General features: G+C 41.1%; 1 protein-coding gene across 2 annotated transcripts in view; it reads left to right on the top strand.

Moving 5' to 3' along the window:
* The window catches only part of SNAP25 (synaptosome associated protein 25), a 127,097-nt gene that overhangs the window by 86,705 nt on the left and 16,936 nt on the right, over positions 1-23,456 (top strand). For both annotated transcript variants that reach the window (XM_068232493.1, XM_068232494.1), the window contains exon 4: positions 4,850-4,898. In XM_068232493.1, coding sequence (XP_068088594.1) covers positions 4,850-4,898 — 49 coding nt within the window. The remainder of the gene's footprint in view (positions 1-4,849; positions 4,899-23,456) is intronic.

The raw sequence follows: 23,456 nt of genomic DNA, 5'->3' as shown, positions 1-23,456 counted from the left end.
TAGATTTTATAAAGCGTATTGTGTTAGCAAGGCTGTATACTTTGACTCCCCCTAGGCCAAGTATGTTGGGGCTCCCCTTCCATGTTTTGCAGGGCTCCTCCCATCCCATGTGCAGCCCTCTCTTCCATGTGTTACATCCATGTATGCAGCCTCTCTCTTTTATGTACAGCTTCCTTGAGCATTAGCTTCCCTTTTGCATGTGTTGCTCCCAATTTTCAGCCCTCACTTTCATATGTAGCAACCCCATTTCCTGTCCAGGTGCCCCCTTGGGCTTTAGCAACCCAAGGTACAGGCCTTTGTGGCCTTCTCCAGAAGTCCAGATCTGTGTGTTAGGCAGGGAAGTTAGGGTTAGCCTTTAGAAAGGGGTTTGTGTTTGGCATTGAGGTTAGGGGTAGGTTGTGTTAGACAAGGAGGTTCGTGTTTGGGTTTAGAAAGGGGATTGTGTTAGGCTGCAATTTAGCGATAGGCGCCAGGAGTGGAATTACATTAGGTCAGGGTGGGTAATTTGGAAAGAACATTTTTCTGATATTCTTAGCTAGCTATGGCTATGTACTGTTTTTTTTAGACTTCCACTGTTTTAAATATGCCTTTTACGCTTGAACTTTCATTAAGGCCCTTCCTTTGTTGTATAACCTGAATAGCCTGAAAAGGGAATTTAATTGTCTGTTTTGTTTTTTGGGCATAACAGCTCATTGCCATTTTTAGCAATGACTGGCTCTTACGTAACGATATGTAATTTATTCAGACACGGCTTGCACACTGTGACATTATTATATTCCAAGACAAAATGCAAGATGTAATATTCACTGCGTTCTGTGACTACGACATGGGTCAACAAAAGTAGAACCAGAGGAAGGAAAGGACTAGCAGGGAACTGGTTAATCTCTGGACATTACATACCAGCGTTATGCTATTAATATTTGCAATCTTTATAATTAAAAAGACAAAATACACTTTTTTTCCCCGCTTAAATCTTCATACCTGAATTTGATTGGCTGATTGCCCCCCACCTCACCCCCAGTGAAGTCATGGCTGCAGAAAGTCTTCTGCTGGGTCACAGCTCCTCCCTCTCTGCAATATAATGTGCAACATGGGCGGGTCTATTCTCTGCAGTCCAAGCTGATGAGTGGATAACTCCCACCCAACCTCATCCAATCAAGTCAGGTGTATATGGTATACTGAGGTATAGGATCCTTCTATACCTTACATTGCTATATAGGCCCAACTTAAAGCAATAAAAATTAGTAGTGTACTTACATTTAGGCGTGCTTAAAATGCCTTAAAATCAGACCCTAATCATTAATGCAAAAGATCTGCATTATCAAGTCCCCATCCCCCCGCCCCCCTCTTTATAGTACCTTCACATTAGCCTTATCACATACAAAGTGGTTACTTTTTTGCATATACAGGTAGTCCCCGACTTATGAATGCCCGACTTACGAACGACCCGCCGATCGGCATGGATTCTCTATTTCCATGGGAACAAGCAAAAAAAAAATTTTCAAATTGGACTTGTCGTTTTTGAGATAATCGATTTAAAAAAAAATCAAAGAAAAAATGGCTTTTAAACTTGTATAAACAGGTACAAAGGGCATGTAAAGTTTGGTGGTGTATCCTCCACGGTTAGTGCGCAATGCACACCCTGACGTGAAGGAGACACACATGCAAAACGCAAGCAAGGCATAAAACTATGAAATCTCAGGGTATAGTGCGAATGCACTGGAGGAGGAAACAGAGTGACCCCAGCAGGAGATGTGGCGCGCAGAGCAAGCGCAGCTCCGAGCAACCACAAGTTACACTTAACAATGGTTTGCTCAGCGCGACAGCAGCGCTGAGCGTCTATTGTCCAAAACACTGAGAAATAAGGACAGAGACTGACAGAATGAAAGCTTGCTAATCTAGTCACTGCCTCAGTGACAGCAAGCATTCACAAATGAGACAAGACAGACTGGAGTGAGGTAGCCAATAGCAACCGCAGCAATGGCTACCTTGCAAGGACAGGACTAGGAGGACAGAGCCTGACAGAATAAACGCTTGCTAATCTAGTCACTGCCTCAGTGACAGCAAGCATTCACAAAGACAAGAGTGAGGTAACCAATAGCAACCGCAGCAATGGCTACCTCGCACGAACAGGACTATGCTAGCTAAGCATGGGTGATCACGATAAGCGCAACCTACTGAAACGTGCTAAAAACTGACTAGCTAAACACAGGATCTCAACAGTTCAAGTACGTAAATATCACCGTAGCACGAATACAAGGAATATAACAAACACTGACTAGAATATGTATATATTGGCGATGAACCAATATATAACATAAGCAAGAGAGGCTGGCTAGATCTGGAGCAATACAGCAAATTAACTAGGCAATACAAATAATACAAATTATCTGCACTTGAAGGCGTACGTATATATGTCCCAGTGGAAAAATATATAACCGTAGCTCCACAAGATAACTGCTCTAGAAAGTAACAAGACGAGGAAATATTAATCACAGTATCAAAGGACCCAGTAACAGCTTAGACAGAGCTGAAACTATGACGGACGGAGCACGCTCGCAGGAAGCAACCCCTTATACTGAGGTTATCCAATGAGAGTAGACATGCAAATTTCCACACATGTGAATAGTAATCAGTTTTAGCAGTTGTGAGAGTTTTAGTGGCATTTCACTGCCTATCAACAGTCCGTGGTGTCAGGAACCGGCCCACGGCACGCCTGCGTATACGGTTCCCGACTGCGGGTTTGACCAGATCAAGCGGGAAGCAGCCTTATTCGAGCTAAAACAAGGCTGGGTCCCCTCAGAACACCTCTCACTACCACCACTAGCGGTTCGCTAGACACTTCCACTCTGCTGTGGAGTCCTCAGTGCGCAATCCGTGTTTTCGTATTCGGGTCAGCTTTGCGCTTAGGCCGAATACGGGGACGCCACACACCCACACACACACACACAGTTGCAATCTTACACTGTAGTGAAGCAAAACCACTAACAGTCGTTCCGAATGATACTGTTAGCCACTCTGCTGTCGCTACTCGCACTGGGGTTTTCGTACGTTGGGTCAGCTGCGCGCTTTAGGCCAACGTATGACAAACGCCCTCACACACAATGCAATTACAATTTCATATGGTAGTGTTGCTCAAGCATACAATTAGGAATGGACTTATACACACTTTAATCTCTTCTAGGCTATGAGTGTTAGTTTAGTACAGCAGAAGTCAAGCTTATTAAATAATATTTTAATATTCCAGGGAAAAAAGTGGAACAATGCAGAACAGAATATATACAAAAGATTACAAAAACAAAGTAAAAAGTTACAAAGATAAAAGTAGAAAAATACACACCAAGCAATTTGCTTACCCAAATACAGGGATCCAGATAGAATAACCTTGGACTTTTGTGGACGGACACAATTCTGGTTAGACCAGGAGTCCACTAGCTTGGGCCAGCAGTCCAGCTGTAGCTACCGTCAGGAGGGGACTGATTTGAGGTATCTGTCCCCTGGTTTTTATAATGGAATATTCGCCTCGAGGCTGTAAGCCTGTGTGGACGGGGGGGGGGGGGGGGAATCTAGATTTAATTACATCCTCAGTCATAATTGGATTTCCAGAGATCTAACATCCACATGTGAAAAATGTACTATAGCCCACATACATGAAAAGACTTCCCTAGTCCAAGTTACAGGTGACAACCCCATTGTTGACCGTATTTCCTAGCTGATAAAAGATAAGGATATAGTTTGCACCTCCACCAATAATTTAATTTCCTCACAACGAAATAGTGTTTAACACACAGGAGGCTCTTCCTGGCTAGTCTAGAGTTCTTGACAATGCTTTAACAGCCTTCATCAACAGAAGTGGTAAATGTTTCAGTTGTCAATGACTTCTAAGCTTCCACTCCAGATAAGGTAGAACAAAACCCTTCACTTCTGCCATTGTCTAATTAACCAATGTCTTTGCTGGAGGCTAACACCCCAGCTCTATTCACTGAAGTCCCTTTAGATGCAAATGTAGTACAGCCAGATGACCATCGCTTCAAAGCAGAATACACATGTGAGATATAGCAGACAGAAAAATGACAGAAATATGTTCCTGTATTCCCTAATATCATCAGCACCTCAATATATCACCACACGTGGAATGGAGGCCTAAGGTCTCTTTTTCACGGACAGTTGAACTGTGTGCTCAGCAAGCAGTTACCAGGCAGCATTGAGCAGTTATCAGGCAGCAGTGGCCAGGCAGCAGCAGGCACTTGTGAGAGTTTGAGAGGAATTTCACTGCCTATCAACTGCCCGTTGAAAAGGAGGAAAATGACATAGAAGCCAGACACGGGACAATCATAACACAGCAACATATACAGTATAATATTTCCACTTCTGCTTTAGGGCCCTTTTCTATGAGCAGCTGCTTGCTGCTGCCTGGAAACTGCTTGCTGTTGCCTGGTAACTGCTCTCTGCTGCTTGGTAATTGCTCATTGCTGCTTAGTAACTGTTCCCTGCTGCTTGGTAACTGCTCATTGAGCGCACAGTTCAGCCTATGGAAAAGGGTGGTAAGGCCTCTTTTCCACGGGCAGTTGAACTGTGTGCGCAGCAAGCAGTTGCCAGGCAGCAGTGAGCAGTGACCAGGCAGCAGTAAGCAGTTGTAAGAGTTTGAGAGGCATTTCACTGCCTATCAACTGCCTGTAGAAAAGAGGCCTTACTGCATGGGTCAGTTTATGATCTGGGTCCACGATCGGATGTTCTGTAGCTCTCTGCTTCATACATGAGTGTTGTCTAAGCCCCCATTTACGTGTTCTCTGTCAGTGACTGTTTTCTCTCTCTCCTCTCCACCATGCTGCCTGTCTTGGGAATATAGAGTAAAGATGCTGGAATCAGGACTTTGGTTATGTTGGATGAGCAAGGAGGTAGGTTCAGTTATCTCAAGGGAAACTTATAAGTTTACTTTCCATCTGTTTTTTTGCATGGTGTTCCTTAAAATAATTCTGCTACCTCACTGAACTGTGATGGTCTCCAGCTGTGAGCACCTGTTTTAGAGTCCATTAATTGGACAACTTGTTTCATGTGAGAACATTTTCAGTAACCTGCACAGATAAATGAAAATAAATCTAATCTTCTGTGTGAAAATATGCAGTTTTTAGGTTTTTTCCAGTTGTGAGACTTACTCACAAAATAATTATATTTACCCCTAATGTAGTGTTGCATACTTTGATTATAACTGTGGACATGAGATTGGTTCTGGTCAGCTAGGACAGCTGCTGCCCTGTAGACCGTCCCGCCCTATGATAACAGATGCTGTTTTGTGATTTCTAGTATACTGTATATACACAAGTATGAAATAATAAATATCATAGCACTTGTATTCCTCTGTTATTTAATACTCCAAAGCAGCAGCATGGAGTTGGTTTTACCTGTATGAGCTTAGACATGGGGCAGCAGCTGTCCGAGGTGATACAGGCTGCTAACTGTGGCTCTCAGCTCCAGAGTCATCCTAAAGCTGAATAAGAGGCAGTGTATCTAATATACCAAGCGGGTACCATAAGAATTTTCAGCTACTGGGTAGCAGAAGGTCCACAAATATCCCGTTTTTGGTCCGGTAATTCCGTTAACGACTAACTGTAGTCAGTGTTCTTGCAAGCATTGAAAACTGAACTTCTTTCAGCATAATACAAACCTAGATCAGAACTATATAGTACTAAATGCTACTTGTACAGGTTTAGATTGAGAAATGTTTTGTTTGGGTTTTTTTTTGGTTCAAATAACTAAAGTTGCTTTAGGCATTGCTCTTAATGACAGTTCTCTTCCAAGCTTTAAAAACCTATGTTTCTTCTTTCAGCATCATCAGAATACAGAAATGCATCAGAACATTACAGAACTGTATTTTATGTGCACAAGTTTAGAAATAAGCTTGTTCTTGTAACATTCAGTTCTGTAAAGTTCTATTCCTGAAGAAAAAAAACGACAGATATTGAAGGTTTGCAAGGAAAATATCTACAATTGTTCATGAAGGGTATCGCCTAAAGCAACTTTTGTTTTTCAAGCTTCTTGGAAAGTGATGTACAGTTAGGCGATAAAGATTTTACTTAGCGCAATTTTTATGTTGGCAAAAAGTATCATTCTTTTCCACAACTAGCACTGGACCAAACTTGCCTGTGGCAAAAGACTGCAACTCTCACCTGAGTCATTTTGGAACATATTAGCGGTTGCTGAAAGTTAGCAAATAAGCAGTTTTATGGTTGTGGGCTAATGCGTATGCCTGCAATGAAAACATATTTTAAGTAAAATGTATAGGTGCCGGGATTTATTTAAGTGAGAGTGCTGTGGAGGCTGACATATTTATTTATTTATTTTCTATAACCTGGGAGTCAAACTCATGACCTTATGCTTTACAGTCAGGGGCAGTACCTCTGGAAATTTTCAGCTGACTTGAGATATCTATTTAATTTCAAACAATACCAGTTGCATGGCTGTCCTGTTGATCCTCTGTCTCTAATACTTTTATCCATAGACCCTGAACAAGCATGCAGAACAGATGCTTCTGACAAACATATTACACAATTAGCCTTATGCTTGTTTCAAGTGTGTGATTCAGACACTACTGCAACCACAATGAGCAGCAGGACTAACAGGCAACTGGTATTGTTTAAAAGGATATAAATATGGCAGCCTCCATATACCTTTCACCTCAGGTTCCCTTTTAAAAAAATCTTGGTGTGGATGCTGCATGCAACTGCAACCATCACAGCACTTATGTTTCCCATAATTCCACTATGATCTGATATGGACCAGGTGAAGGTGACAAGTAGAGATTGTCCATTAGATGCTAATAATTTTGAGTTGATTCAAATGTTATGTAAATGTATCCAATTTGTAACTGGACCAATAACAATTCTCAGTTACTGCACTTGTTTGGTCCAATTCAAAGCTCCATAAATTTGCAATAAAATTAACATGAAATTTTGCACCAGCTTGAAATAACAAGCATCTGATTGACTCAAGTAGTTAGTAAATTAAATGTAAAAACAGTTAAACTTAGGATTTTCCTTACGGATCACTGGAAAGAGGATGCTTTAGTAAGATACTTCCAGTAATAAAATGTTAAATATGAGTATAAATATGTCATCAATAAACCAGCACAGCTGCAATAATTTATCGAATATTTTTAAGACTGGGTCTGTTTAAAGACTAATTCCAGGGAAAAAATAACATTACTTTTGATAGAGAGGTAAGGGCTTAATCTCTTGTAGAATTGTAATTCTGCCCGGTGCCTCCTAAACGAAAAAAAAGAACTGTAACTGGGCTTTAAAGAGGACCTCCAGTGTAAAAGACAGAGACTGTCATGTCAGGTTCTGTCAGAATGCTGAAAGATTTGGGAGGTTCTCAGAGTTAATAACTTACCTGTTCTGCTGTAATTTATTAGACACGTGAAGCTCTGCCCTACTTGGCAAGACAATGGCGGCCATTTTTCCAAAGTCTTCCACAGCTTTGTGGCCACCCCTTCTTGCGTTACGGAGGCCCACCCCCAGCTTGGCAGTCACCAATTAGGCTGCAGCTGCCAAGTTGGGGGCAGGCTGCAGCAACAAGGGTGGGGGTGGCCAGAGTTTGGAAGACTTTTGGAAAAAAAGTGCCACATGCAGCTTTTCCAAAAGGGGGAGGCAGAGTGTCACCTGTATAATGAATTAAAGGCGATAATTTTAGTTATAAACCCTGAGACTCCCCAATCCTGGCAGCATTAAGACAGTCTCTGTCTTTTAAACTGGAAGTGCACTTTAAGGAATTTATCAGATCTAAATATATTGGAGGTACAACAATATAATAAAAAAACTAAAAGCGTATTTGTATTAAATGTTGCAAATATTTTGATGATCAAGAACAGCTTGTCAATGGAAGTAGATGAAGGAGGATTTTGTGTTGGATTGTATTTTATTGTAACTAAAGCCCTAGTTCAGCTTCCTAGATATTTACTAAGTGTCTAGGATGCTTTGCTATTAGTCACACAGTTTTTATTTTTGATGCAGCTGTTCCAGAGAAATTCCCTTTGGTAAAGTCAGTCACATGACCCAGAGGTTTTGTGCACAAAGTATAGAGCTGCTACCAGAGTGAGTGTTTCCTGACCATGATGCTCCTTCCTGTGGGTAATATCACAGGAAAAGAGTGTATGCTTCTCCTTTACACTGCCTCCCCGACTACTTCATATGGGGGATAGGGGAGGAGTTTAGACAGCTTCTAGACTGCTGTACAGTCAAACCAAGCTGTAACTGGCACATGAAAGCAGCATTGCAAGCCAACCCATCCAGGTAATAAAATGATCAGTACAAAAATAGTTTATATGCTGTACACAAAACTTGGTGCATTACAATTATGATATATTCCACACACTGTTCATTAAATAAAACATGGAGGCTTAACTAGGGCTTTTATGGTAAATGGTGAAAAATACATAATCAGTAGTTACCTTCAGTAAGAACTACTTATCAGAACAGCCAGTAGTTCCAGACACAATGAATGGTAGTAGTCAGATAAAATGAAAATAAATACTGCACAGCCATCCATTACATTAAAGGACCAGCAGCAACGCTAAAGAGATCTATTTAGTGGCTCTAAGTACAACCTTTGCAAACCCTTTAAGGAAAGCAGCATGTTTTAAAACAGCTGTATCTGTACTCAAAAAGGTCTCAAGTGAGGCCTAGTCAAGAGTCATCCCTGCCTATATTTCCTGTGGACAAGGACACAACCGCACTCCTCCCAAATCCTCCAGGAGACCAAGGCAATCTAGGAAAGTGGGAAAATAACAAATAATGTAAAATGATTGTGTTTTTATTGGCTGTTGAAAATGAGCACTATACATTGAGGGAAAATATAACTTTTGATTCCCAAAGTTGCTTCCGCCAACACATGTTTCCTGCTAATCCTGACACAAGTGTGATACTACAATACAGTACTACAGTCTCTCCACCACACAGTGTTTATTGATGGTCATGTCTAGTAGAACTCAAGGAAAAGCATGTGATTTGTTTGATCAGCTGATCAGCAAAGCTCTGATTTGCAGTGATCACATCCTGCTAGCAAATCAGAGACATGCATATCTGTCACCTGACCAAAATGATCACATGCTTCTCCATGAGTTCTCCTAGACATGACCATCCCTAGCAGTGTTACTGGGGAATACCAGGTGCAGTAGATCATAAAGGGGAAGTGAATGGGAAGACTCCTCAGCTAAATATAAACAGAGATTTGATGCAAAAGTTTACGGTTTGATCAATCGATCTAGCTAAAAATCTATTTAGCAACCACCATTTACTGTGAACAACCACTGACTGTATTTTTGATTACTTACTTATTTTCTGATTTGCTACAAGGTCACATTCAGTTTTCAGTTAAAGGAAACCTGAAGTGAGAAAAAAAATAGATACTTACCTCAGTAATGGAAAGCCTGTGGATGGGCCAGATGCTTCCTGGATTCTCCAACAGGCCTCTATTCCAGTGCAGGGTTCCTTTAAACGTATTTGACAAAAGCTTGTTGAATAGGTTTCTTGGTACTGCAGAAGCATATCAAGACTGGGCATGCATGAGTAAGGTCTGAGCATGCCCAGAAGAATGAAGCGCTCGTGCATGGAGGAAAAAAGCTGTGCATGTGCACAAGCAGCTTCATTCTAATAGACCTTCATGGACCTTACTCATACATGCCCAGTCTGGATGCGCTCACCCATGCCTGGCACCATGGCCAGAATATTATCAGGAATCCTGCGTTGTAATGGTGGGCTCTATGAGAAGACAGGAAGTCTCTGGTCAATCCACAAACTTCCAACTACCGAGATAAGTATCCAATCCACTCCTCCTCCTCATTACAGGTTTGCTGTAAAAGAAACATAAGCCATATCCTTGATAATTGTTCAGTCGAGAGAGCTTCTCTCCTTTCTTCAATAACTTATGATTGGCCATCTCAGGTAAGAGATGCATCACTTAAAATAATTGTCAAGGGATGACTAGCACCGGTTTCAAGAGACATTTGAGCTGGAAGTAAGAATACATGTATATAACAAGACAAACTGTTCATTGTTCTTATGAAAAAAGTTAACAAATGAAGTATTTTTTTATCTTTATATGCATCGTTGTATATATTTATACCGGAGCCACAGCTATAATATTATTTATGTCACAGCACAAAATATTTAGATTATTAAACCCACAACCACAGATGGGCGACCCATTTTCCAAGATCTTCCTAATCAACACTTACTGTAATGCTTCAAAGGCCTATAAGCAAAACCATAATCACCCATGTCCACCACTGGGGTCATTTTCCATATTGTGTCCAACAGATTCATCATAACGTCAATAAAACACTCAATGCAGTAATGTATGTTGGTTTCAGTCATTATAATTGTTTCCATGTAAGTAGGAAAATCTTCATTTACAGGTGTCAGATGTAGGAGACATGTAGTGTGCAATCATGCTTCCACCATTTACGATTGCTCATTGACTCAGCTCTCGACCAGTATCTGTTTAATCTCGTAAAATCTGCCGGGTCCATCTCTAGAAACTATTCCATGTGTTTTCATTTTGTTTTGTTTCGTTGTGTATTTTAAAGTCGTGGCTTCTGCAGACTTGTTAGAGCAGCAATTTAAAAATTGGATCCGCTCCATTCACCAAGACTCTTTGAAGGACTTCTCTGGAACATCTGAAACCAGAAGGTCATGCCTCAGGAGGTTCTCTGTTTCCCTAGTGCTTCAGTGATGTACCTTTTGATCGATGATCAAGACATTTCTCCAGTGCTGAATCTCATGGCGGTGTCATTACCAGACTGCTTATGTGAAGAAACACAGAAAGACAATTAGTTTTCAGCATTTGAAGAGGAACGCTCCAGAGTGTTATCTGTTGAGTGTTTCTCGACATTGACCCCAATTAGTTTCCTCCTCTGCAATGACGTTTGTAGTAACCGCTATCTGTGGCATCAGTTATAGCAAAAACTTTGGAGAGAAGTTGATAACCATCTATTGGCAAGCTTAATAGGTTGACGAATCAAGGTTTCAAATGTGTTTCTACTTTAGGTTTGATACAGAACTGAATGTGAAATACATATGAATTACATATACTGTATTTATACACAAAAGCAACAAGGTAAACACAAAAGCTATTTTCCAGATATCAACAAAACAAACACAGACACTCATCTAGCGCTCTGAAACAGAGATACATAGCTCAGACACAGTCTCGTATTGAATGCAACAAGAATACTAACAGGATATCTACCAGTATCTACCAATATTCCATGTCTTACCCTCAAGAGGTATATAGCTAGGGGAGCCATGTGCTACAAATATACAAATTTTATTAGGCAAACAAGAGACAACAGGAAACACCCATAAATAAAAATACCCCCAATAAAAGCAAACAATGCATAGAGGCCTCTAGCAACTGACAGTCACCGGCGGGAGTTCACTCCTATTCCAGAACTGATATGTATCTTCAGGCCCAAATATAAATTTAACTATATATAAATTTGGTTTGCAAGCGTAACAATTTCCATGCACGCCTCTGGGGAAAATTATACCCCATACGCAATTATTACTGGCATATAGCAAATGTCAGACCTCCCAGTGACCGTGAAGGCAGTGATATGGTGGCAGGATATGTATAAAGCAGACATTAAGCAGAGTCTCTCTTATTAGCCATCATTTTCCATCAAGGATACTTCATGTCTCATGCTCTTACCACCCCCGACGGAACTTCCACGGTGTTTGGATCCAGATGGTGTCCGCTGATTGCAGGTGACTTGCAGGCGATTCCTTGAACCAAGGAAGCGGGCAGGTCCCATGAAACGCGTCAGTTTTTTATTAGTGTCTAACAATAAAAATCTTTACCTCTTATCACAAAGTAAGACTGTTCCGAATACTTACATCCACTCATTGCATATTGCCTCAGTTTTTCTGTTAATGAAAAATCTGGTATGATGAACCAGAGTTTAAAGAAGATTAGCTGACCTGAGTAAAAATCAACTGATATATACTGTATCAAGTTAAGTTTTCAAAGTAAGTTAAGCTTTCCTTCAAATTTAGCCTATCACCGCCTTTAGCTGCTGAGAAACTTAAGGAGAAACTTTACAGAAAGATAAAAAAAAAAGATCAATACATTAAAAAGTGAGAAGTTAAGAGATAGAAGATAGATCAAGAAATTAATGATATGAGCTGTGTAATGTGTTCATGTTGTTTAATCCACGGTGAGATCTTTACTACTGGAAGACATGAAAGAAAACAGACAGCACCAACTATTATTATCTATAAGCACACCTACTAACAATGCAATAGGCTAAAAGGTTGATATAAAAAAGAAATAACATTTATATTGCACTTTTCTCCTGGTGGACTTAAAGGGAACCAGAGATGAATGTTTCACACAAAATAAACATATCAGTTGATAGCTTGTAAAGAATAAATGCTCTACCTGATAATTTCGCCGCTCTGGTGTGCCTTTTTTAGTGTTTTTTATCCATTATTGCTCCAGGAAAAATCAAATATGGCCGCCGGCTCATATCCCTTCTCCTTCCGGGTTATATGAGTTGTTCTGGATGTGCTGTCTATGCTATATGAGACTAGGCTGCTATCTAGGCTATATGAGAAAGGCTCATCTATGTGCTTTCATTTTGGTATGATGTACTGTAAGAAGTGTCTCTCATAGGAATATAACTGCAGTCAGTATCTAGTGCACACAGAGCACACAGGGATCATATTACAGCCACAGAGCTTCTCTCTCAGCAGAGCAGCCCCTCCCAGTCATCACAGCTCTCAGTATGCAAAGCAGGAAATCTAAGCCAGGAGAGGGGAAGGCTTGGGCTTGAAAAAACTCCACAGAAGAGTGACTCAGCTATAATGATTCCAGGTCAAACCTCGACTGAATAGTCGGTGGATTCTTATCACAGTTGCTAATAGACTAATTAAGCAGATAACAATGAAACTAAAAGCAGGGTAGGTGTTTACTGTCATGTTCTCACTGATAAATGTAATAAAATACATGAGGGTGCTTCGTCTCTGGTTCTCTTTAAAGTGCTTGAGCTGCAGCCATTAGGGTGCGCTCAGTAGCTAGTAGCATTGTTAGGGAGTCTAGCCCAGGGACTCTTTGCTAATTACGTGCTGGCTTACTGAAGAGCCGAGATTTGAACCCAGGTCGCCTGTATCAGAGGCAGAGTCCTTAACCATTATCCAGCCACTATCCAACCACTTATATATGTACACAGAGAGGGAGATACTGCTGATTGCCTGGCAGTTGCAAACGGACATTAATTCCCACAATGCAACAAGGTTCCCAGACAGGAACTTGTCAGGGCCATGGCTCTGACATCACACTGTGGGAGGGGTTTCATCACAATATCAGCCACGCAGACCCCCCAATGATCGATTTGAGAAAAAGTAAAACATTTCTCGTAGGAAAGAGGCTAACAAAATATGAAGATTTTCAATCGTGGGATGAAGTTCCTCTCCAACCTCCAACCCTTTTTTAGTCAGTGTTAGTGTACATTTTAGGCAAATTTTTGCTCATCGCCAGGGGAAAATTTTGCATTCTAGAAGATGTAGTCTTGCCCCATATTGTTTCCTCTCAACCTGTCTGCCCCCAAGTTGTGAAGAGCTAATGATAAACAAAAAAGGACTCCGGGACATGACCCAGTTAGGGTGAATGGTTACATGGAAACCTGAATGCTGTTGGACGGGATTTTTTTTGTTCTGACTGTAAATAAGTCTCAAGGAGAGACTGGATACATTTCAAGGAGAAGGAAAAGCAACAACATTACATATATAATCATTATAAATAATGCTTGTTGAAAGGGTGCATGCTCCCAAAGGCCCCTGGAAGATTAAATAAGACTCTGGCTGCAATTGTTATTGTGAAGAACAGAAGAAAATGAAAAATAAAAGTCAATCATAAAATAAATATCTGAGCTTCTAAGTCGTAGCCCGATCCAGGCCAGGAAGAAGGCATTAGTTTAATATGGAACAAATTGGGAACCAATGAGTTGCCTTATAGAATTATTAACTTTATATACTCCTTTATACCTACCTATTTATTGATCAGATGCTTCTTACATTTCTTATAATTTTTGTCATTGATTTTATTGAAAAGTATGTAAATCTAAGTGTTGAAAAGTATGTAAATCTTAAAACTGTGTAAAATTATACTGTTTATAGTGTAGCTCCAACCAAAATCTTTGTTTTGTTGCTGTACGTGACTGCATTGGGAAGCTTTGCCATTACTTCCTGTGGTGTCTACAGTGACAGGAAGTTAGGGAATATCGCCAACAGTGACACAGACAGCAATAAAAACCTGGTAGGGGTTTTAACCCTTCCCAAAAATGACGACTCTATAATATTTAAGGAACGTTATCTACTATAATGAGGTTAAGAGTTTCAAAATATCATTTAAAGGACAACTGACCTAAAAGGGATATGGATGCTGCCATATATTTTTCTATTAAATAATGCACATTTCCTGGCTCTCCGGCTGATCCTCTGCCTTAAATACCTTTAGCCATAGCCCCTGAACAAGTATGCAGATCAGATGTTTGACTGCATTTATGTTTCAGGTCTGTAAATCTGACACTACTGATGTGTGAGAGATCAGCAGTCGGGCAACTGGCATTGTTTAAAATGAAATAAATATGTCAGCCTTCATATCCCTCTTAAAAGGATACTTAAACCTAAAAAAAAAATTGAACTTACATGGGACTTCTTGCAGCCCCCTGCAGTCATCCTGTGCCCACGCTGCCGGCCACAAGTCGTGTGCACCTTAATTGCACTCCCACTGCACATGTGCAGTAGCCATGTGAGACGGTCGCCAGCTGTGAGCCAGCTTTGAGACGGTCGCCACTGCTTGCTTGGAATGACAGCGCAGGCACAGTATGACTGCAGGGACTGCAAGAAGCCCCATGTAAGTTCAACTGTTTTTTTTTTACAGTCTTTAGATTTCCTTTAGGGTCCATTTACACTTAATCAGTTCCTTCCAGTTAGAACTGAAAGGACAACTGCTTTTCAAAGTAATGCCCATGTTTTTCTATGGCACAGTTCACACTTTACGCATTTTAACTGAAATCTTTTTCATAATGCACTGCTATGGAGAAGAAAAAAAAACACATACCAACTGATTAAGTGTAAACAGGGCCTTAAAGGGACCCCGAGTAGTAATTAAATCAAAACTTTCACTTACCTGGGGCTTCCTCTAGCCCACCGTAGGCCGCGAGGTCCCCCGCCATTTTCCTGGCTCTTCTGCAGGTCCCGCTGGCGGCTCCGTTGCCGACGACACCCGGGCCGACACTTCCTGATCTTGAATCCTTGGTGCCCGCTTCGCGTAATCGCGCCGGCCGCTCAGCGTCATCACGGCGGCCGGCGTGACAATACTGCACATGCGCGGTTCAGAGGTAGAAAAATGCGCATGCGCAGTACTGTCATGCTGGCCGATGACGTTGAGCGGCCAGCGGGATGGCGCAAAGCAGGCGCCAAGGATTCAAAAACAAAAAGTGTCGGGCTGACAGTTTCTGTTTTTGAATCCTTGGTCCCCGCTTCGCGTCATCGCGCTGGCCGGCAACGGAGCCGCCAGCAGGACCCGCAGAAGAGCCAGAAGGACAGCGGGGAACCTCGTGACCTACGATGGGCTGGAGGAAGCCCCAGGTAAGTGAAAGTTTTGATTTTAATTACTGCTAGGGGTCCCTTTCAGGTCAGTTGTCCTTTAATGACAGCACAAATAACTGTAGTAATAATATCAACACATTTTAGGTTTTTAAAGTGTAATGCCAGTCACAGATACAAGGCAGTATTTATTTCTAAATGTCCAGGCTAAAGTTAAATAGCCTGTTAATACTATCATTAGAAGAAATGCTTTCATCATCTTGATATCTTGATGTAGAGATTGCTATGTGAGTGCCCTCTAGTCGTCTTACTGACCATGGTTCTTTTTTCTGTAGCCTCTTTTATAGAGTAGGTCACAGGAATGCTATTTTAGACTCGCCTCTCTCTACTCCTCATCCCCTGAAAGTAATAAATCCACAGAATCTTCATACAAATAATTAACCGTAAGCAGGAATTGCTGACAAACAATCAACAGGGAGGGGAAGTTGTATGGATAGGGAGAGCTCAGAACACTCCCAGATTGAGTTAGACTGAGTTTACCTAATATCTTTCCAGTAATGATGATCCATATTAAGTAAAATAAGCAGTACGATAGTACTAACATTCCACACAAATATCCTTGTATGCTTGTAGTTCTGAGCATTGAGGATATCACCATATTGGCCCCTCCCCTACACCTGCCCTCATTCAGATCAACTCATGGCAAGCTCACTTTAAAGTGGACCTGAACTCAGAACTTCCTCTCTGCTCTAAAAGATAAGTGACAGCATAATAACCTCTAGGCCCCTTTTACACATGTAACCCATGTGTTCAGCACAGTGCTTGCAGTAATGCACTGCAGGCTGTGTGTCGGGATTGCATTGCCCCATTGACATTGCAATGCAAGTCACTGGAGCAATATCAGTGGGGCAATGCAATCTTGAAACAAAGCCTGGGGCAATTAAAGCCATAGCTCAAAGGCACATAGGATAACTGTATAAGGAGATGGGAGACCAAATTAAAAGTGTATGTTATGCAGATGGTAATTTCCCTTTAAACTCTCACAAGACAAGACCCAGAACATTTACATTGCGTGTATCTCCTGGCGGACTCAAAAGGTAGTGAACCTCTGTAGATGACTAAATTTCAGTAAATCAAACCAAATACCAGCAAATCTCTGCAGCATACTTTAGATAATCTCTGTAGAGTACCAAAGCTCAGTGAATCTCTGCAGAATACCAAAGCTCAGGCAATCTCTGTAGAGTTCCAAAGCTCAGAGAATCGCTGTAGAGTACCAAAGCTCAGAGAATCACTGTAGAGTACCAAAGCTCAGGGAATCTCTGCAGGATACCAAATCTCAGAGTAATTTCATCCCAACACTCACAACCCCCTGTACCCCCCCCCCCCCCCCCTCCTTCCTTCACCACCACTGTCTGCTGTGATTGAAATTTAAAGGTACTCCGAGCAGTGCAGAAACTATGGAAAGATGCATACCATTTTGAAGCTCTCTTTCTCCTCTTTCCAAAGATATATAAACCATCGCCCTACGCCTTTTAGTTTTCGCTATTTTCGTGATCGAAATTGCTGCTGCCGGTTTATGTGTCGTTGGAAAGAGGAGAAAGAGAGCTTCAAAATGGTATGCATCTTTCCATAGTTGCTTGTATTGCACAGGACGACTTTTCCCCAAAGTCGGCAGCTCCATTCAGCTGCTGACTTTGGGGAAAAGTCGTCCTGTGTAATTCAAGCAACTATGGAAAGATGCATACCATTTTGAAGCTCTTTTTCTCTTCTTTCCAACGACACATAAACCGCCGCTTTACGCCTTTTAGTTTTCAATATTTTAGCGATCGAATTCACGGCGAATTCGATCACGAAAAAACGAAAACTAAAAGGCGTAGGGCGGCGGTTTATATATCGTTGGAAAGAGCAGAAAGAGAGCTTCAAAATGGTATGCATCCATAGTTTCTGCACTGCTCGGAGTCCCTTTAAGTTCTGTGCTGAAGCATTCAGAAAAAGCATTCTGATTCAGAACACTCACCCCCAGTGCTGAGCTATGACAAATACACACATCTTTGGATTATTATCAAGGGAATATTTACAAAATATCAGCTGATGTAGCTAATGTTACAATATCGTCCAGCTGCAAACCCGCATAATATTCAATGAGGTCCACAGGTTAATAAAATGTGCATAAACTAGAATTTCCATGAATATGCAGATCGTCCTTGTTTGCCTAATTGTAGAAAAGAATTCATCACATCCAAGGCCATAGTGAGGCCATTCCCTCTATTCACTGTACACAATTGCACAGATTGCAGACGGTTCCAACCGTTTATCCTCTGCCCTTATCATTGTCGTATCCTGTCACATGACAGCACTGGGGCCATCTTGTTTTTTCCCTTTATTACAAGCAGTGAGAGTCACGGGGCAATTCATAGATTTCTGACTTAACAAGGGAAACGGCATCATTAATTTATAAATAAAAAGAGCTGAAAAGTCTGTTCATAATATGCCTGACTGTGTTCTGCACTATAAATAAAATATGTATCATCGGGTAACAAAGCCATGCAAGTAATTGCTCCTTGTTGGCCTGATTGTCCAGAGATGAGTAAATATATAGCAAAGCCCGGGTTTATTTGACATTGGTCAATACAACGGAGCACTTATCAGCTGCACTAAAAGCCCCGCTCTTCCTTTCTGCTAAATTATTCAGAATCCCTGAGAAGTTGTACATATCATAATGCAGAGAGGGGAAACATCACCGGCAGTCTCCAGGCTGCTATTTTCATATATCACAGAGATATCGTAAAATTGATCCACCAGGCAGCTTAAATATTCTCTTTTTAGATCACGGCAGGACTGGTTTGTAATCAAAGAGGACTAGTCGTTAATTCCGCTCTACAGGCAGAGAACTAAGTACACTATCAGATAGCATAGCCTTTTGCATTAAATGAGGCATCTGCAGCTAAAAATCCTGTGCCTGCAAGACTGGAAGCAGCCGGTTTAAAGAGTTAGCGACAGGGTTGGGCGGAGCTCCTGCTTTGCTTGCATCATCATGCTATTCTGACTGCACAGGGCGGAGCACAGACTGAACTCCATGAAAAGATGAAGCTTAGTGTAAGTTACATGGACAGAATTGTGTGCAGTCATAAAACCAGCAATGTGGAGTTTACAGATTAAACTGGATATGACATTATTATGCAAGACACCGGTAACTGCTTCCAGTAGTAGCTTACCGTGATCAGGATAGCATTGTGATTTTATCACACATGACATTACTTTGAGTCAGAAGCACACAGGATAACTATATTGGTAATAAGCATGGGAGACCAATTTAAAATTGCATGTTATGCCAGACTAATTTTTCCTTTAAAGGACACCTTAACCTGATAAAGAAAACCTGTAAAATAAACATATGCACATAATACTCATCCCCAGCAGACTCCATCCGGCATCCTCAGACGCCCCTAAGGTGTCCCATTCAGCAGTCGCTCCTTTATAAAATCTGGTGCCTCCATATTTAAAATGGTGCTGCCACCAATCATGGAAGTGCCTTTTGGGCTTCTTCTGCATCAAAATGCTCATTTAGGACACTTGGGAGCGAGCTTGGGGAGCGGGGAGGGGCAGGAAAGGGGCGTGAGTGGGCTGGACCAATGCCAGAAGCCTGCCTCTTCCTGTTTAAAAGTTTGACTTTCTCCGAGTGGGCTGGACTTTCTCCGAGTCATGTAGTTCTGCTGGGAATTATGAGGATGGGGGAAGGGGGGGGGAGCGCAGGACAGTGGACAGTGCACAGGGGTATGTAGCAAAGTGAACACACTGTGAACACACAGTGAACACACTTAGTTTCAATGGTCAGAAGTCAAGTCAGGTATCCTTTAAGCTTTCACATGTGTATTTAACATTAGCCTGGAGTGTATTTATCTTTGGCCTGGCTTGACTTCCTCAGTTAGCCTTACATTTTTAGACTGCAATTGTCATGTGTGCAAAATGTTGGCACATAATGAAACTGCTGCCCTGCCACATTAAACACCATAAATAATACAGTAGTATACAAAGTGTCGTCCTATAGGAAATTCTTTAACCTGAGCCAACCCCATAACTTTCAGAAGAAACATGGAAATCAAAACTGACATGTGCTTCAACCAGAAACACTGTCACCAGTGTGCTCCTTTGGATGGGAAGGCAGCGTCATGGCAAGGAGGGCCGCAGTCAACCAGCAGGCCTTGTGTTTGACACTGTGCTCTAAAACATAGTATATACCCCTTTATAATGACTCTGCCCACCGTGTACCCCTATTGTGAGGCTGCATCCATCATTTAATATAATTCCACCCCTCCCCCCTTAACTTTTGTATGTTAAAGTCTGTGTGGGTGTGGCTGGGTAGATAAAGGGAGGAGAAAGAAAACTCAGCTGTCTGATATGAAAAGGATATGATGTATTCCGTTGACCAGCTTATTCAGAAACTATGGAAGGATAAGTTGCTCCAAGTGACTAAACTATTGGATTTCAGCCTGGACACATAGAAAGCTGTATACACCCTTTTCTGGGACTGGAGTTACACTTTAGCCATCTACTCCTTTCAATATCTGCTTAAAGTGAACCCAAGGTAAGGGTGATAGGGAGGCTGCCATATTTGTTTCCTTTTAAACAATTCCAGTTGCCCGGCAGCCCTGCTGATCTATTTGGCTGCATAAGTCTCTGAATAACACCAGAAACAAGCATGCAGGTAATGTTGTAAGATCTGATAATAACGTCAGAAACACCTGATCTGCTGCATGCTTGTTCAGGGTCTATGGCTAAAAGTATGAGAGGCAGAGGATCAGCAGAATACCCAGGCAACTGGTGTTGCTTAAAAGGAAATACATATGGCAGCCTCCATATAACTCTCCGCTCAGGTTCACTTTAACAAACAATCACAGTCCTTTTCTTCTCATCCAAACTTGACAAAAATAACTGCAAACGCTAAGATTCAAAATCCCAAAAGTGCATTCAGAATCCTTCTGGAATATTCCAGAAATGTCCACTGGGGCGAGGTGTACACATGTTTTTAACAATTTGCTCCCTAAAATAATTTATGGATTATCATGCAATATCATTTAACTAACATAAGGTTTTTCTTTGCTGTTTGCTTGTTTTTTTTAAATACATAGGGCCCTGGTTGTGCTGTAAACTCTTGGAATTCTTTGATCTCCCTCTACTAGCAGAAAACATAGAAACTGAAAACAGAATTCCTCTGTTATTGTCTCACACGGCCCCTAGTGACAAGTGGCCACATTACAGCAGTACTAATTAGAAGCAGGGAAATGTAACAAATGAATTTAAAAAAATGGCAAAATAAATTGACCTGGAGTACTTGCAAGCCTCTAAATAAATTGGCTGTTAATAGGTTAAAAGGATTTTATTTTTTTTTATAAAATGTGAAAATATCACCCAGGAGAAAACTTGAATAAGATCGGGCCTATAGTCTTGAGTTCTATATTCAATATTTTAGACTTTGTATTGGAAATTAAAGGAGGCTGTTTATAAAAATATAAAAATAGACCTTAAAATAATTTACTGTTTTGCTCACTCAATTCACCTGGCAGAATGCACCATATTTATAGAGGAGATTATACCGTGTGCAATAAGAGCAGAGTGTGGAGAGGAGCAGCATTAGCTAGACTCTCTTCACTGCAAAGTCTTGCAGAAGGTTACAGAACTGATGGAAATCTCTACAGGTTATCTGCTGAAAGCTACGATGTACTGTAATGGCAACATTGCTGCTGGAAGACCCTTGGGGGGGGGCGCGTCTCCTCCTCTCTTTCTTTTCGGAATAATTTCAATAGGAAATGAAAGCCATTGCACTATCTTCAAGCCAGTGTATCAGGAGAAGTAAACAAAGAGCTGTGCAATGCTTTCTGCGCTGTTAAGGCCCATACACACGTCGGATTTTAGCGAACGACCCGTCGTTTGAACGTTCCGTCGTTCGGACGTTTTCGCGTCAAATCCGACGTGTGTACAGACTATCGTTCGGGTGATAAGACTGGTTACCAGCGATCCGCCCGGCGGATCGTTGGTAACCAGTCTTATTACCCGAACGATAGTCTGTACACACGTCGGATTTGACGCGAAAACGTCCAAACGACGGAACGTTCAAACGACGGGTCGTTCGCTAAAATCCGACGTGTGTATGGGCCTTTACAAACAGGCAACCCACATTCACTCTAAATAGGATGATTGTGGCTGGCTCTATTTTGGTGAGAAAGAAGCAATTTTATAGATCAAAAAGATTTTCTTCTTGTGCCAGACTCACAAAGGCTTACAGGACCATTATTGCAACAAATTGTAAAATTTGAAATACATGAAAACACATAAATAAAAAGTACATTTCTACCAGAGTAAAATGTGCTATAAATTACTTTTCTCCCATGTTGCTGCCACTTACAATAGATAGTAAAATGCTGACAGAAGTGACAGGTTTTGGACTAGCCCATCTCCGTACGGGGATTCTCAGAGTTTTCTTTATTTTCAAAAGCAATGAATGGCAGTTGCACCGTCCAACTGCCAGAATAGTGTGCAAACAGGAAGGGGGGGGGGGGGGAAGGGGGGGGGGGAGTGGCTGGGGGGCGCCCTGCATCTTTGTATAGATCCTTGTCAAGAATAAATTAAATAATGAGAATCCCCCATGAAGAGATTGACTAGTCAAAAACCTGTCAGCTCAGTCAGATTTCGATTAACTACAGTAAGTGCCAGTAACAGGAAAAAAGTAATTTATAGCTAATTTTACACTGGAAGAAACATACTTTTTATTTGTATGCGTTTACATGTATTTTGAATGTATCTATTTTCTGCAATAGTGGTCCTTTAGGAGTAACTTCATTAAATATGCATTGGATACATCATTGAGCTATGATTATAACTGAGCATATGCTTGTATAAAATGTAAGCTGACTCATAATTTGGTACCGTGTTGGATTAAATAAAAACTTCACTTTCAGTTCAGCTTTATACAGTGCCACAGTTTATGGCAAATATTATTTCAGTCAGTTTAAATTGTCAATTTGTGCATATAAAACACGCCCCCCACCCCCCTCACTCCCCAAGAAAGCGGAGTCTCAGGATGTACTGCCAATCATAGTTTTGTTGGTGAGAATGAGTAATTAGGGCTTCAGTTATGTGTAAATAATTACCCTTGCAGGGTGGGAGTTTATGGTGGAAACCAACAGATCTGGCAACACGAAATGATGTACAGATTGTTCTTCATATTGAATACTGTTGCCATGGCAGCAAAGAAGTGCAAATTAAGTGCCAAAAATTTGCCGACAAACATTCAGGTGTTTCAAATGAGTAATTAGGGCTTTTGCTCTATGCAACCAATTACTTACACAAAGTGAGAGTTTATAAAGAATCAGTACTGTCGCCATGGTTGCAATGAAGTTCAATTTCATCTTAGGATAAGCGTCAGAAAATTTTAGCCGGCTGTGAATTGAAATGGAGAAAAAAATATTAAAGGGCCTCTTGGATAAAAATTGTAAAATTTAAAAACCATGTGTATGCATACATATGAGATGTACCTTTCTCCCAGAGTAAAATGCACTAAAATTTTAATTTCTCCTATGTTGCTGTCACTTACAGTAGATACGGTCGTACAAATCTGACAGGATTATGACTAGTCCATCTACTCATGGGGGATTCTCCAGATATTTTCTTCTAAAGCACTTATTCTGGAACAAATGTAAATTTTATACATATGAGTATACGTGTATTTTAAATTTAAAATATTTTCATAACAGTGGTCTTTCAAAAATATTATATTATACATAAAAGACCTGTGCAGCGCTGATTCTTTATCAAGAATCAACCCAACATAACTAGTTGCTAATGTCTAACCAC

The sequence above is a fragment of the Hyperolius riggenbachi genome, chromosome 4 (assembly GCF_040937935.1).
Source record: "Hyperolius riggenbachi isolate aHypRig1 chromosome 4, aHypRig1.pri, whole genome shotgun sequence".
Lineage (NCBI taxonomy): Eukaryota > Metazoa > Chordata > Amphibia > Anura > Hyperoliidae > Hyperolius > Hyperolius riggenbachi.
The sequence above is the reverse complement of the archived record's forward strand: the minus strand, read 5'-3'. Positions and strand labels throughout refer to the sequence as shown.